The sequence below is a fragment of the Fukomys damarensis genome, unplaced genomic scaffold (genome assembly GCF_012274545.1).
Source record: "Fukomys damarensis isolate Sample0158 unplaced genomic scaffold, DMR_v1.0_HiC HiC_scaffold_12, whole genome shotgun sequence".
Taxonomy (NCBI): Eukaryota; Metazoa; Chordata; class Mammalia; order Rodentia; family Bathyergidae; genus Fukomys; species Fukomys damarensis.
This window is the reverse complement of record NW_022900924.1, coordinates 42,752,552-42,766,699: the sequence shown is the minus strand read 5'-3', so window position 1 is coordinate 42,766,699 and position 14,148 is coordinate 42,752,552. Positions and strand designations below refer to the sequence as shown.

Here is a 14,148-nt window from a genome sequence, read left to right as displayed (position 1 = left end):
ATTTTAATGTGCCAAAATTGGAAATATGAGTAACATCTATTTGCCACAAATGAAGAGGTGTTAAACCTCGTGGATTTATATTTATATGAGGCACAGTATGGTAAGGAGCACAGGTCTTATATTGTGATGTAATTTGTTTGGTTTGATTGTGCGTAATTGGAAAACGTCGGCGTAATGTGGCTGATGGAACATGATATAGGGAATGAAATTGTTCTGCCTGCTCTTCAAAGGAGAGTAGGATGTGTTTAGTAGCCATGTCTGTTAATTTATTATTTTTTGCCATAGGCCCAGGAAGTAAAGAATGTGTTCGCAAATGTTGAATAAAGAAAGGAGTGGAACGCACCATGATAATAGATCTTATTTGTTCAAAAAGAGCCTTTATTGGATTATTTGAAGAAATATTTTTTGTGGCTTTTAATTTATTAATTGTATTGATTATATAGTAAGAATCATTGAATATATTTAAAGGTTCTTGATATTCTTGTAATATATGAGCAACTATGGCACATTCTATTTGTTGAGGTGATTTAAATTCATAGGTCTTCTGAAAAGACTTTTTATTTATTATATAGGTACCAATATTGGTATTTGACCCATCCGTGTAGATTGTTAAAGTATGTGGTATGGGCTGTGATATGGTTTTCTTTGGAAAAATGAGATGTTTATATAATGTAAACTGTAAAAGTGGATGTTGTGGGTAATGATTATCAAATTTTCCATCATAAGCACATCTTAAAATGGTCCAAGAATCTACACAAGAATAAAGCACTTTAAGTTGTTCCTGGGTATAAGGCAATATGATCTTTTTTGGATAATCTCCAAAATGTATTGTTGTTGTTTGTAATCTTTTTATTATGATTTGAGTAATGGCTTCAGGATAATAAGATAACACTTTATTTGATGATGTATTCTGATGTATCCAAAGTAAAGGTCCATTTTGTCATAGAATTGTTGTGGGATATTGATCAGTGGAGATAACATATAAACTAAATCTTTTATTTGGATTAATCTTTATTAATTGAGTTCTTGTAATTGTATCTTCTATCTTTTTCAGGGCTTCTCGTGTTGAATCTGTTAATTCCCTATGAGAGGTTATATTTGAGTCCCCTTCCAAAATATTAAAAAGAGGCTGTAATTTCTTTGTGGATAATTTCAAAAATGGATGAACCCAATTTATATCTCCCAATAATTTTTGAAAATCATTTAAGGTGGATAATTGAGTTGTTTTAATTGTGACCTTTTGTGGCTTAATGTTGTGAGGGAATATTTTTGACCCCAAGAATGAAATTGAATCTCCCATTTGTATTTTAGATGGAGATATGAATAAACCTTCATGTCTTAAAGCTCTTTTTAAATTTGAATAAGTTTGTTGTATTTGTTCCTGGGAATCTCCACACAGCAGAATATTATCCATATAATGATAAATTTTTAATTCTTCATATTTGTCTCTAATTGGTTGAATGGTATTAGTCACATATAATTGGCATAATGTTGGATTATTGGCCATATCCTGTGGCAACACTTTCCATTGATATTTAGCGTCTGGTTTTGTATGATTAATGGCAGGTAATGTAAATGTAAAGCGTGGTCTATCTTTAACATTTAAAGGTATGGAGAAAAAACAATCTGTGATATCTATTATAATAATAAACCAATCCTTTGGCAACGCTGATAACAAAGGAAGTCCTCTTTGTAAACCTCCCATCACCTGTATTTGTCTATTAATAGCTCTCAAGTCTTGTAACAATCTCCATTTTCCTGACTTCTTTTTTATTATAAAAATTGGTGTATTCTAAGGTGAAATAGATTTTTCTAAATGACTTAAATGCATTTGTTCAGCGACTAGATCATGAGCGGCTTTCAATTTTTCAGAGATAAGAGGCCATTGAGGAACCCAAACCGGCTTCTCTGATAGCCAGTGTGGTGGTATAGCCTTTATGATATAAAGATTTCTAATCTAAATATTGGCCCATATCTAGGTAAGCCTTGACTAGTCCAAACCAATCACTGGGCGTCATGGTTAGACTATTCAAGCGCTCTACTAAGACCTGTGTGTAAGTAGCATTAACTCTATAGGTTTTCATTGCCTCCACCAATGTTTTCACCTGTTCCAAAGAGATAGGTTCATGATATCGTTGTTGATTTGCATCTTCAAAAATAGGAAACGCTGAAACAAGGGTGTAACGGGTTTTCTTTGTTATAAAGGAACTATCACCAGATGGTGACATAGTTTCAGCGAGGTATGGTGGTGCTTCCCTGAACCCTAATTCCCTATTTAGTGAGGGATAACACCTTTCCTCTTTCCTTTTGTCTCCCCTTTCTTCTTTTTCCTCTTCCTCGGTTGAGGATGATGAAGTAGAAGAATTCAAAGTTAAAGTTTGTATTTGAGCTTCTATTTTTATATCTTTATATGACTTTTTAAACCTGGCCAGGGAGGGATATAACCTTTTCTCCCCCCTTGGGCTTCCGGACCCCTGGTTGTGAGTATCCGGAGCTTCTTCATTTTGCCCCTGTCTATTGGGCAACTTGTCTTTTTTCTTATCTTGCTCTGGTTCTGATAAGCTATCTTGGTGTTGTTCGAGGGCCAGTTGTCCATCTCTTAACACATTTGAACACCTCTCATCTTCAAAATATGTATCAATAATTCTCCATAAAGAATAAACTCCTGGCCTTAATTTTTTTTCCGTTCTTAGAATCTTTAATTGGGCTCCCAATTCCTTCTAAGCCTCCTTAGTTATCTTTCCTGATGTTTCAAACCAAGGTGTTGCCGCCTGGATGTCATTCAGAAATTGTTGCTGAAAAGAATCTGAGAGGGATAGCCCTTGGATCTTCAATAATTTTTTCAGGATTTTCAAAAAAGGAGAGGACTGTATTGCCCCCATTCTCCAGGATAACTTACCTTCCTTATGTAGGTCGCCTCAGTTCTGAATCCTCCTGTTTAGCACAGGGACCTTCTCCGATGCCTGGATCTGTTGTCTTGAGATTATTCCCAGCGTCCCGGGTTTCGGCACCAGTTGTCGCGAGCCGCTTGCCAGCAAGAAAGTATGTAACACTCAGGATCCTTTTGAAGCTTCTTTATTATCTTGGGAGAAGGTCTAAAGCTTTTATAAAAAACCTTCCTTTATATATCCTGTTAACTATATTAATTCGATAGAAACAAGAAGTTATAAGATTACGACTATAGCACATTCCGATCACTATCAGGGGAACAAATTTCAGGTAGGGAGTAACCATAAAAGTAATGTCGCCATCCCAGAACAAATATTTTGATCAAGGATGACTTAAACAAAGAACTTCTGTAAATAAGCCACAATCCCAACACAGCTCAGCAAACAGGAGACTGAAATTTCTCACGATGACTTGGCAGCCTGCAGTGTCTGCAGACCAAAGCACTCCACACCGGTCCCCGTCCCTCTCTGGCTTTCAGGAGTGTTCAGCGACACCAGTGCATCTCCCAGTGCAGAGGCCATCTGTGCTGCACTGCAGCTTCTGTTCCTGGTTTTTGTGGTGCTGGGCACGGGAGCCGGGGCCTCCTGCCTCAGCCTCCCAATGCCTGACACCACACATTCTGTGCCTGGTGGTGTATGGATCTTGCAAAGGTTTAGAGACCGTAAGTAGAGGCCATCCTGTACTGAGTACTGAGAGTCTAGGTTCCCATGAGCTCGCCATGCCCGCTGACTGGTCTCCTCTGTTCTTTCTGTCCCTTGGGCAGCCGTGCAGGGTGTGCCGTGGGGGGAAGTGGCCCTGCATGGCAGAGGTCGAGCTGCACCCGGAGGGCGTCCGCGACGCAGACTTCGTCCTTTACGTCGGTGCTTTGGCCACGGAGCGATGCAACCATGAAAACATCATCTCTTACGCAGCCTACTGCCAGCAGGAAGCGGAGACGGACAGGTGAGCTCCCCTGAGGCCTGGCACAGACTCCAGCTGCTCTCCTGTGTGCGCTGCAGCAGCCCAGCGTCTGCAGTCACGGCTCGGGCATGTGGGGTGGCCGTGGGGCTGTCAGGCGTACGTCGTGGAAGTCTGTAGGCAGGGTGAGGGAAAAGGGGAACCCGACTTTGACTTTTCCCGCTGCCACTTCTCTTCTAATCCTGTCCTTTTTATTTTCACTTCTCTGCTTTTCTTGAAACAGGGTCTCATTGCGTAGCCCAGGTTGGCCTTCTGAGTGCTAGGATTATAGGCGAGTGCCACCATGCCTAGCTCTGTCCTATCCTTTTTGCCAATAAACTCCAAAGAAAAAGACTGCTTGTTAAGAAAAGTTCCTTCCAGCACTCCAGGAGATTGCTACAAGTTCAAGGCCAGCCTTAATTAGAGTAATATCCTGTCTCAAAAAAACAAGCAAGGGCCGGGGATTTAGCTCAGTGGTTCCGCCACCTGCCTCGCCACGCACAAGGTCCTGTGTTTGATCCCCCATACCAAAAGAAAAGAAAGGAAAAGAAAATTTTCTTTCAAGGTGAATACCTGTCTAAAAAGTAATTTGAACTTTCAGTTTGACACTTTCATGCTAAAAATTTAAATGTAAATTCAGTTGTCATTTGTTGCATGTACTGCATTTAGCTAAATTATCACTTCAACGTTGTTTTCATTATTTCCAAAGATTTCAAAAAGTTTTCCCAGTGAGGCAGCGCAGCCTTGAAATGAAAAGTGATAATTATATGCAGAGGTTCCTATCACACACCAGGCAGATCAACTGAAGGTGGTAGAAATTGCATACAACTCAGAACAGATCGTGTGCACCATTCTCACTCAGGAGAGGGGCAAGAGACGGTTTCAAGTGCGTGTAAGGACTGTTGCTGGAGTGCAGAGCAGCTGCTGACCTGTGAGAGAACTTGCAGACTTCCCTTTTTAGTTTTTTGAGACAGGGTCTTGCCATTTGGTTCAGGTTGGCCTTGAACTACGTGTCACCCAGGCTGGCCTTAAACTCACGGTAATCCTCCTCCCTCATTTTCCTGAATGCTGATATTACATGTTGTGCCCTCATGCCTGGCCCCTGCTGACTTCAGAGTTCTTTCTCTTCTGTTGATGTATAATTTATGTAAGGGAAAAATTGAAGCTCTTAGTTGAACTGAGTAGAGAATAAAAAGGAAACAGTGATCTATTCAGAATTGTACCATCATTCCTAAAGGGCTAAAAAAGTCCAAATCACCAGTGTGCACAAGAAAGAGCAGTCTGCTCCTGTGAGAATGTGGAATTGCTGATTGGTAAAATTGGCTCAAAAGTCTTCTTCAGACTGAACGTGGAGAAAGTTGAGCACCAGCTGTTGAGTGCTTGTGAGTGCACAGGAAAATAGCGTGTTGTTGTGCACATGTGTGTGCTCATGTTACCTTTTTCCTGAGAAACTGCCTTTCAGTTTGTCTTTAATGAATGGAGTCTTGGTATCAGTAGTCCTTGATATTTGAAGTGACGAATGAATGGCAGACTAAGCTACTTGATAAAATAAGAAACTCTTAAAAGTAGATTCTGAGAAATTTCCTTTTTCCACAGTAGTGCTGCAGAAATTACAGTCGTCTCAATTGGAGCTAAGTCATGGATTGTGTGCACACACATGCATGCACACACACACACAATCTTATTTTGAACACACTATCATATGTCAGAAGAACTTCAAGCACTCTATTTTATTTTTTTACTTTTACTTGCATTTATTTTTATGCTGAGTTTATCCCCTGCCCTCAGTTGTTGTTTCCCTGGCTTCCTGTGGGCTCTGTCTCCTGCACAGCCTTCTCCTGTGGTTTAGGTGGTTTAAGGACAGTTTGTCGCCTTTTGGTAAAATTGTCAGTGTGTGCGGGAGCCCGGTGCACCCAAGTGAGCAGGTGCTGCCGGGTGACCAGCGCCACCTCGTCCCATCGCAGCCTGGAGCTCAGCCCTGTGCTCTGCGTCCGTGTGGTGAGTAGCAAAACTCAGTACGCTGGCCCTGTGTCCACCCCAACTGTCGGCCAGGCCACACGGACCAGCTCCAGCACTTGCTTCTTTAGAGTGACGTCCTTCAGATACTTGGTGGCCTTTTAGGTACGCATATCCTTGGTGGCCTGGGCAGCTTCACCCGTGTTCTTCAGTGAACACGAGGATTTAAAGGGTTTTCTGGGTCCAGAGAAAGCGAAGTGTTTGCACATCACCCAGGCCGCCCACGGGAAGCAGAGTGGTCACAGTGCTCGCTGCGTGCTTCACACTGACAGGAACGAGTCGCTGAGGATAAATGTCCTGTGGACATGGGACTGCACTCTGGAACGCAGCTCCGTTCCCTGTGGGGGAGGATCTCGGTTTCTCTGAGAGGAATGTTGGTTTTAGCAGAAAGAGCAGGGCCGTATATTCAGCTGTGCTTTTCGAATCTTTTTGAAGGGATCTTCTACCCATGTACTATAGAATTCGTTCCTGACGCCAAGTGTTTGTGTGCCAGACTAGGAGAGCAGAGGAAACCCGTGTGTCTGCCTCATGGAGCTGGCAGACCACAGAGGAACATAGGGACTGGTTAAGAGCATTTGAAAATAAATGTGACTTAAAACATGATAAGTATTTTGAAGAAAAATATTTTGTACAGGATGCCGTGACATAAAAGAGGACAAAGGGGGGAAATATCATCTCAGTCAGGTGGGCAGGGAAGACCCCTTTGAAGAGTGGAACTCAGCTATGTCTTGAAACGCGGATCAGGCAGGGAATGATCCTGTGTCACGAGTGTGTGTGACACTTGAAGAGGATTCTCCTGTTCTGAGTCCTACATGTGTTATATGGAAGTCACCGTGGCAATGTTTGATAAGTAACTTATATTCATACTTTCTCTAAATATAGACTTTAGTACTTCAAATTAGGAGAAGTATATTGTGTTTTGTTTTGGTACCAGGGATCAAACTCAGGACGTTGCACTTGTGAGGCAGGTGGCGGCGCCACTGAGCTAAATCCCTGGCACTGTATTGTGGTTTTTATTGACACAGAGGGATGTTCTTCATAAATAGGTAATTGTCATCCGGCCGAAATGCCAAACCACTAAGCTTAGGGCAGGGAGAAAGCACCCTGAGGCCTGGCAGGCCCGAGGTGGAGCCCTCCCGGCCACTGGACTGAGGGTCTCAGTGTGCTCTGCTCCATCGTGTTGGACGCAGACGGGGGTATGAGGTTCTGTAGACTCTGGAGCTGGAAAGAACAGGGGCGTGGGGAAGGGGGCAGATTTGGGGCAAGAGAACAGGAAAGATAGAGAAGGGGGAGATGGGAGGGTTCTGTGGTTTCAGTAACCTGCGCGGCCTGCTTATGGCCTGGTTGTATATCTGAGTTCCCTCCCTCTCTGTCTCCACGCCTGAAAATATGTGAACCTGAAAACCATATTTGGGTTTTCTAAGTAAAATAGCGTTGGAATCTGAGTTTTGCAGTTTATTCCTTTCTTGGTATTATATGGGCGTCTGTTCGTTTATATAACTAAACCTGGAGTGTTTGCTTTGGCGTTGATTTGCCAGGCATAGCTGAGCATAAAGCATGTGTCCTCACAGTAAAAGGTAGTGCAGGTCAGCCAGGCCTGGCGCACGCCTGGAGTCCTAGCGCTCTTGGAGGCTGAGTCAAGAGGATTGCCGAATGTTCCCAATCAATCTGAGCTATGTAGCAAGACCCTGTTTCAAAAAAAAAAAAAAAAAGTAGGTAGTGAAAGTTAACTACAAAATTACATTTGAAATAAAAGAGGGCTGGGGATTCAGCTCAGTGGTTCTACCGCCTGCCTTGCAAGCGCAAGGACCTGAGTTCGATCCCTGGTACAAAAAAAAATTAAAAAGATTTTTCTGCAGTTTTTATAGAGACATACATATGTTAGTAAATGTCTTAATAAATACTGTTCTGGAATATAATAAAAAAATTCAATGTCTATTTTAACAGGCCAATAGCAGGATATGCTAACCTGTGTCCAAATATGATCTCTACCCAGCCTCAGGAGTTCATCGGGATGCTGTCCACAGTGAAACATGAGATTATCCACGCCCTGGTAAATGTGCTCTCTACTGTCCTTTCCTCCATACCTTGTTTTCCTCTTAGTCAGCTCTCTTGTTGGTGCATATTTTAAATTTTGAGGTTAGTGAGTTCTTAGCTTCATGCTCAGTAAAACCTGATTAAATAGGTTACTCTCGATACAGAAGTTTTTGATGACTAAGAGAGTGGGCAGTGATACACGCCTATAACCCCAGCACTCTTCGAGGCTGAGGCAGGAGGATCACAAGTTCAAGCCCAGCCTAGGCAATTTATAAACTTCATAAGATCCTGCTCAAAATAAAGAAAGCTTGGGATTTAGCTTAATTTGAAGGCCCTGGGTTCAATCCCTTATACTGCAAAAAAAAAAATAATAATAAAATTAAAGTCTAAGTTGCAATTTGCTGTTTGTATTTATTTTATTTTTTGGTACTAGGGATTGAATCACTTTCAAGGCAGGTGTGGTGCCACCGAGCTAAATCCCCAGCCCTGCAATTTGCTATTTATGATAACTAAACAAATCTGTTGAGTAAATAAAGAATGTAAAGTTGGGTCAGACTTTAGGCCATGGCTTCCTGATGCTCTGCAGGTGTAGTCAGGCAATAGAGGGCAGCAAAACATAGTGGCTAAGAGAGAACAGATTGCATAGGCCTGGACTTTCTTAGTTGGTGACTAGAAATCTTTGTGGACTTGGGCAAGGTAGGCGGCTCTGGAAGCCTGAGATTCATCTGTGATACAAGGACAGTAAGAGTACATGCTACAGTGGATATTTTTTCTTTTCTTTATTTTTTTTTGGGGGGAACGGGGTATGGAACTCAGGACCTTGTGCTTACAAGGCAAGTGCAGCACTGGATTCCCAGCTCTGGATATTTTTATTTGAAGCATAAATAAGAAAATATATATAAAATTGGGTGCATCGTCCACACTGTCCATACTAAGCTGTAATCTAATTGGTGGCTGTTATTCGTGAGCTATCATATATGGCCTTGAAATACAAGCTTTAGTCTTTCGGTTTTCAAAGATAGTAAATAGCAAGGTGAAATCCTAACCAGAAAATACTTACATCTTTCATGTAAGGAGATTCTAAAATAAAATATCTTGTTTTTCCTTTTATTGAAAAGAGCAAGCTGAAGGGTGGGTGTAGTTCAGTGGCAGAGCTCTTGCGTAGCATGCACAGGTTCTGGGTTTGATCCCAGCACTGCAAAAAAAAAAGAGAGAGAGACACAAGAGTGAGGAAGAAAGTTGAGCTTTCCAGTTCCTGCTCATTCTAATGAAAGATAAGCATCACTGTAAGTAAGATTTTAAGCTACGAGAACTATACACACTTAATGTTGAGAGAGAAAATGGTGCCACAGATAAACAGATTAACTAAGCTCAGTCTGTTGCCTTTTCAGGGGGATCACAAGTTTGAGTCCAGGTTGGACAAGTTAGTGAGACCTTGTCTCATAGTAAAAAAATTTTTAAAAGGGCTGAAGATATAGCTCAATGCAGAGGCCCTGGGTTCAGTCCCCAGCACAAATAAATACATCTGATTATGTACACACAAATCCATCTTGCAAGAAACTGGTATGTAGGTGATTTCACTTACTACCACCAGAGGAAACGTAGCTTGTCAACTTGTACACATTCAGAATTTCCGTTACGTGTTCATGCACGCGTTTCCGGTCTTTAATAGTGTGCGCGCTTGTGTTCCTCATGTGGCGTCCTGCCTAAGACGTGCACTGCGAGGCGCGACTCTGGGTCGCTCCCAGTGCTCCTTGCAATCCCTGGGTGCCGCTGGGCACTCACTGTGGCACCCTGGGCTTCCGCACTTAGGAAGTGGGGTAATAACTTTGCACATGAGGTTTTTCCTGTCTTAAAAAAGGATGCTGAAAGAGCTATGGAAGTACATCTTCAGGTACGGCAGAGCCGTGGTGGGTGCTGCGTCTGATAACCATGGAATCCTTTGTGGGAAGGAAGTAGCGATTGTGCTCCTCTCTCACAGTGACAGGAAAGGAAGTTACTGGCTAAATAATGATTTCTTCCTCTGTCTGTTTGATCACATAGACATGTGCATGTCCTTGGTAATCATTTTTTAATTTTCTGATATTTTGAAACAGTCCTACTATGTAGTCCAGGGCAGCTTTGAACCCATTCATATAGCCCAGGCTGGCCTCGCACTCCAGTGAGATCCTCCTGCCTCAGCCTCCTGAGTGCTGGGAGTACAGGCATGTGCCACCACATACAACTTATTCTTGGTGATGTTTAATCAGAGTCATTGTATTCTATTAGCCAAGTACATGCCGTGTACTGTGTGTGCCGCTTCTGCTGGCTCAGCCCCAGCCCGGAGTCTGGAACTGAAGTTCAACAGGTTCTCAAACAAGGAAAACGCTAAGGCAACTTGAAAAAGCAGAGAGGAGTTAAAAACGTATCAGCTGCATTCTTTAGTATTTGTACTGAAAATAATTTAAAATGTGCATTTTGTAAAAACTTTGATGGAAAATGTTTAGGTCAAGTAGTTAAAATTTATGACGTGGTGCATTTGGGAGGTAGAGAAGTTCCCCGCTGGCTCGGCTCGGCTCTTCACTGAGCTCCTGACAGCGGGCACTTCATGCTGTCGGTAATCAAACTGCTCTTTTCACTGGAAGACTTTTCGAACTTCTTCTCACAGGGCTTCTCTGCTGGGCTTTTTGCATTCTACCGTGATAAAGATGGAAATCCTCTAACTTCAAGGTTTGCAGATGGCCTCCCGCCTTTTAATTACAGGTATTTGCTGTTTTTATCCTTGTTCTTTTCCTTTGGGAGGCCATTAGAATGTTGGAATGTGAGAATCCTAGCCGTCAGGTGCTTTAAATAATAACGTCTTTGTGGCCGAGCTCAGGAAATTGTAGATTGAAGCAGAAAAAAAGACCTATGAGCTCTGTTGGCCTCAGGATTTATTTTATTTGTTTGTTTGTTTGTTTATTTATTTATTTATGGCACTGGAGATCGAAATCAGGACCTTGTGCTTGAAAGGCAGGTGCAGTGCCACTGAGCTAAATTCCTGGCCTTGCCTCGAGATTTATTCAAGGGGCCAGTGCTCTTCTTGCCAGGGCATGGATCTTACATTACCTTAAAGACTGTGGGAAATGGGAGTTGGTTATATTGTAGCTTTTTATTGTATTGTATTGTATTTATTTATTTTTTGGGCCGGGGGTTGAGACAGGGTCTCACTATGTAGTTGGGACTGACCTGGAACTCACTATGTAGCCCAGGCTGGTCTCGAACTCACAGTGATCCTCCTGCCTCAGCCTCCTGAGTCTGGGATTACAGGCATGAGCCACCACACCTGGCTTATTGTGTTTTATTTTTATCTTGGCTCTTTAGTAATTACTGCCTGTGTATGGCAATATTTACATATCAACTGACTTTTTTTTTTTTTTTTTAGCTCAGGATATTAGTAGTGATCTAGAGATTCAGGGCCTAACATAAGCAATACAAAGAAATTGCATAAAAATTTGTCCTGAATTTTATAGAAAATATCAGTCACAGGACAATAACTATTTGCATGCATTTGTATTTTAAAAGCACGCAATTAGCCAGGCTTGTGGCACATGCTCTAATCCCAGCACAGGGGACTCCCAAGTGGTGCTGACACCAGTTTGTGCTTTATCAGGGCATTGCTGATGTTTGTGCATTAAAGACTCATACTTACAGCTGGGCATGGTGGCGCAGACCTGTAATCCCAGCACTCAGGATGCAGAGGCAGGGGATTGCCAGAAGTTCAAGGCCAGCCTGAACTACATAAGGAGACCCTGTCTCAAACAAAACAAAACAAAAAACTCAAAATTTGTTTATTTTATGTATACTTTACTTCAGTTACAAAGATCTCTAGTTGTTTATATTAATATAGCCAGATGGGGTGGTCTACACCTGTAATGTCCACACCCAGAGCTGAGGCAAGAGAATTACCCTGAGTTGGAGCCCAGCCTGGGCTACCTAGTAAGCTCAATGGCTAGATAGTGAGATTCTGACTCAAATAAATAAAAGTAAGTAAGATTTTTATAGTACGTGTAAAGAAACAAAGTTGTGATGTAGAAGTACATGCTTTTCTTCAGGATTATGCTTATTTATTTGGTAATGGGAGAAGTCTGGTCTCTCCTAAGAATTGTGGTCTTCATGGAAAACATAAATGATGGCTGGGAGTGGTGGGTGGTACGCTCCTGTAATCCAAGCAATTGGGAAGCTGAGTCAGGAGGATCACCATGAATTTAAACCCAGCCTGAACCACATAGTGAGATTCTGTCTCAGAAAACAAAAAAGATGACATTGGCATAATCTACGTAGTGATGTAAGATGTGGAGAGAAACCCATACACCAGAACTCTTGTGAAGCTGATAATTTGTGAAATCTTCCAGTCAGTATAAATGGAATTAATGGATTTTGTTATCACACATACAAAGAATTGGAGTTAGACCAAGTGTGGCGTGGTGGCACACACCTGTAACCCCAGCAGCACTCAGGAGGGTGAGGCAGGAGAATTTTTGGGAGTTTGAGGCAAGCCTGGGCTAGATAGCAGAAAACAAACAAAACAAAACAAAAAAATTGCAATTGGTTCTAACCTAACAGTTTGGAAAAATTGCTAATCTTTAAGTATGAATGGAGAAGAGGGTATTGGAGTGATTAATAAAGGTTAAAGCTGACTTTGCTCATTCTGTATTTAAACATTACCTTCGGCCGGGGATTTAGCTCAGTGGTTCCACCGTCTTCACAAGCACAAGGTCCTGAGTTCAATCCCTGGTACCAAAAAAACAAAACAAAACAAAAAAAATCATAATCATTGCCTTACCGTAAAGAAAATCAAAGGAATTAAAAATCATCTCTCTCAGACATGGGTCGGATGAACAGACACCTGGTGCATCAGATGTTTCAGAAATTGTTGATTGAAGAAAATAGCTGATGGGCGGGTCTTAGGTAGAAGGGGGTTCACTGTACAGCTCCTAAAAGGTTTTTTGTTTTTTTGAGACAGGGTCTCACTACGTAGTTGAGACTGACCTGGAACTCACTATGTAGCCCAGGCTGGTCTAAAACTCACAACGATCCTCCTGCCTCAGCCTCCCGAGTGCTAGGATTACAGGCATGCGCCACCACACCCAGCCTAAAAGTTATTTTTAAAATTTTCATAAAATAATCCTAGCACTCAGGAGGCTGAGGCAGGAGGATCTCTGTGAGTTTTAGACCAGTCTGGGCTACATAGTTCCAGGTCAGTCTCAACTACATAGTGAGACCCTGTCTCAACCACCACCCCCCCAAAAAATTCATAAAATGGTGTCAAAAAGTAACTTTTTAAAAGTCTTGTTTCATTAACGAGAATAAGAGATTCCCAGAAGAGTAGAAATAATCTAGAACGAAAGCCAGAAAAAAATGATTTGCTTTATAGGGAAAAATCAAAATCAATGAAGCCCTGAGTTCAGTCTCCGTACCACAAATACAATGAGAAAAGAGCTACTATGTTACATTTTTTCCCCAGTGCTAGGGTCTGAGCCCAGAGCCTCATGTGTGCTAGGAAATCACTCTACCCCTGAGCTACCCAGGCTTTTTTGTTTTATTTTGAGTCAGGGTCTTACTAAATTGCCCAAAGCAGCCTCAAACCTGTTCCACCAGGTGCTGGGATTGCAGAGCATGCACCACCCCTGCCTCGTACATATTTTTTGCCTGTCAGCTCTCCTTTCCCCCTCTCTGCAGCTGGCAGGCGGTTCATTTTTAACCGTCATTGTAGCTGGCGGTTTCCAAGCTACACGCCGCTGGAAAGAAGGCGAGGGAGGACACCACGGACTTGCTGTTTTTCATGAGCTTGTCACCCAGCGGTCTGCTTCTGGAAGTGCTCCCCAGATAACCCTTCCCAGGTCTCGTGGTGCTCGTGTCCCCTTCTGGAGTTGCATTCCGGGTTGTTTGCCTCTTGAGCAAAGAAGTGAATGGAATGAGCAAAAGATGGTGGAAAAAGTAAAAGTGAAGAGTGAGGGAGAAATTGACCCTGCAGAGTGAGCTTGGGCCAAGTAAACGAGGAGAAAGCAAGATAAAAATACACCATGGAGGATAAAGGGCAGGCCGTTATGAGGAGAGCCACAATAGTGAGTTCTTCGTGGCGTCTGTGTCTTTTCATGCTGTCCACGTCTCGAGGAATCCTGGGAGAACTTCTACATACGGGTCCTGAGAGGCGGTGCTGGGACCCCACACCTCAGGCTCATCAGATCT

The 14,148-nt window shown here is 42.5% G+C and overlaps 1 protein-coding gene across 1 annotated transcript in view; it reads left to right on the top strand.

Moving 5' to 3' along the window:
- Lmln (leishmanolysin like peptidase) overlaps positions 1–14,148 on the top strand; it is a 48,915-nt gene that overhangs the window by 11,674 nt on the left and 23,093 nt on the right. The window contains exons 7-10 of the mRNA XM_033762694.1: positions 3,428–3,610; positions 3,713–3,891; positions 7,849–7,954; positions 10,586–10,680. Of these exons, the coding sequence (XP_033618585.1) occupies positions 3,428–3,610; positions 3,713–3,891; positions 7,849–7,954; positions 10,586–10,680 (563 nt within the window). The remainder of the gene's footprint in view (positions 1–3,427; positions 3,611–3,712; positions 3,892–7,848; positions 7,955–10,585; positions 10,681–14,148) is intronic.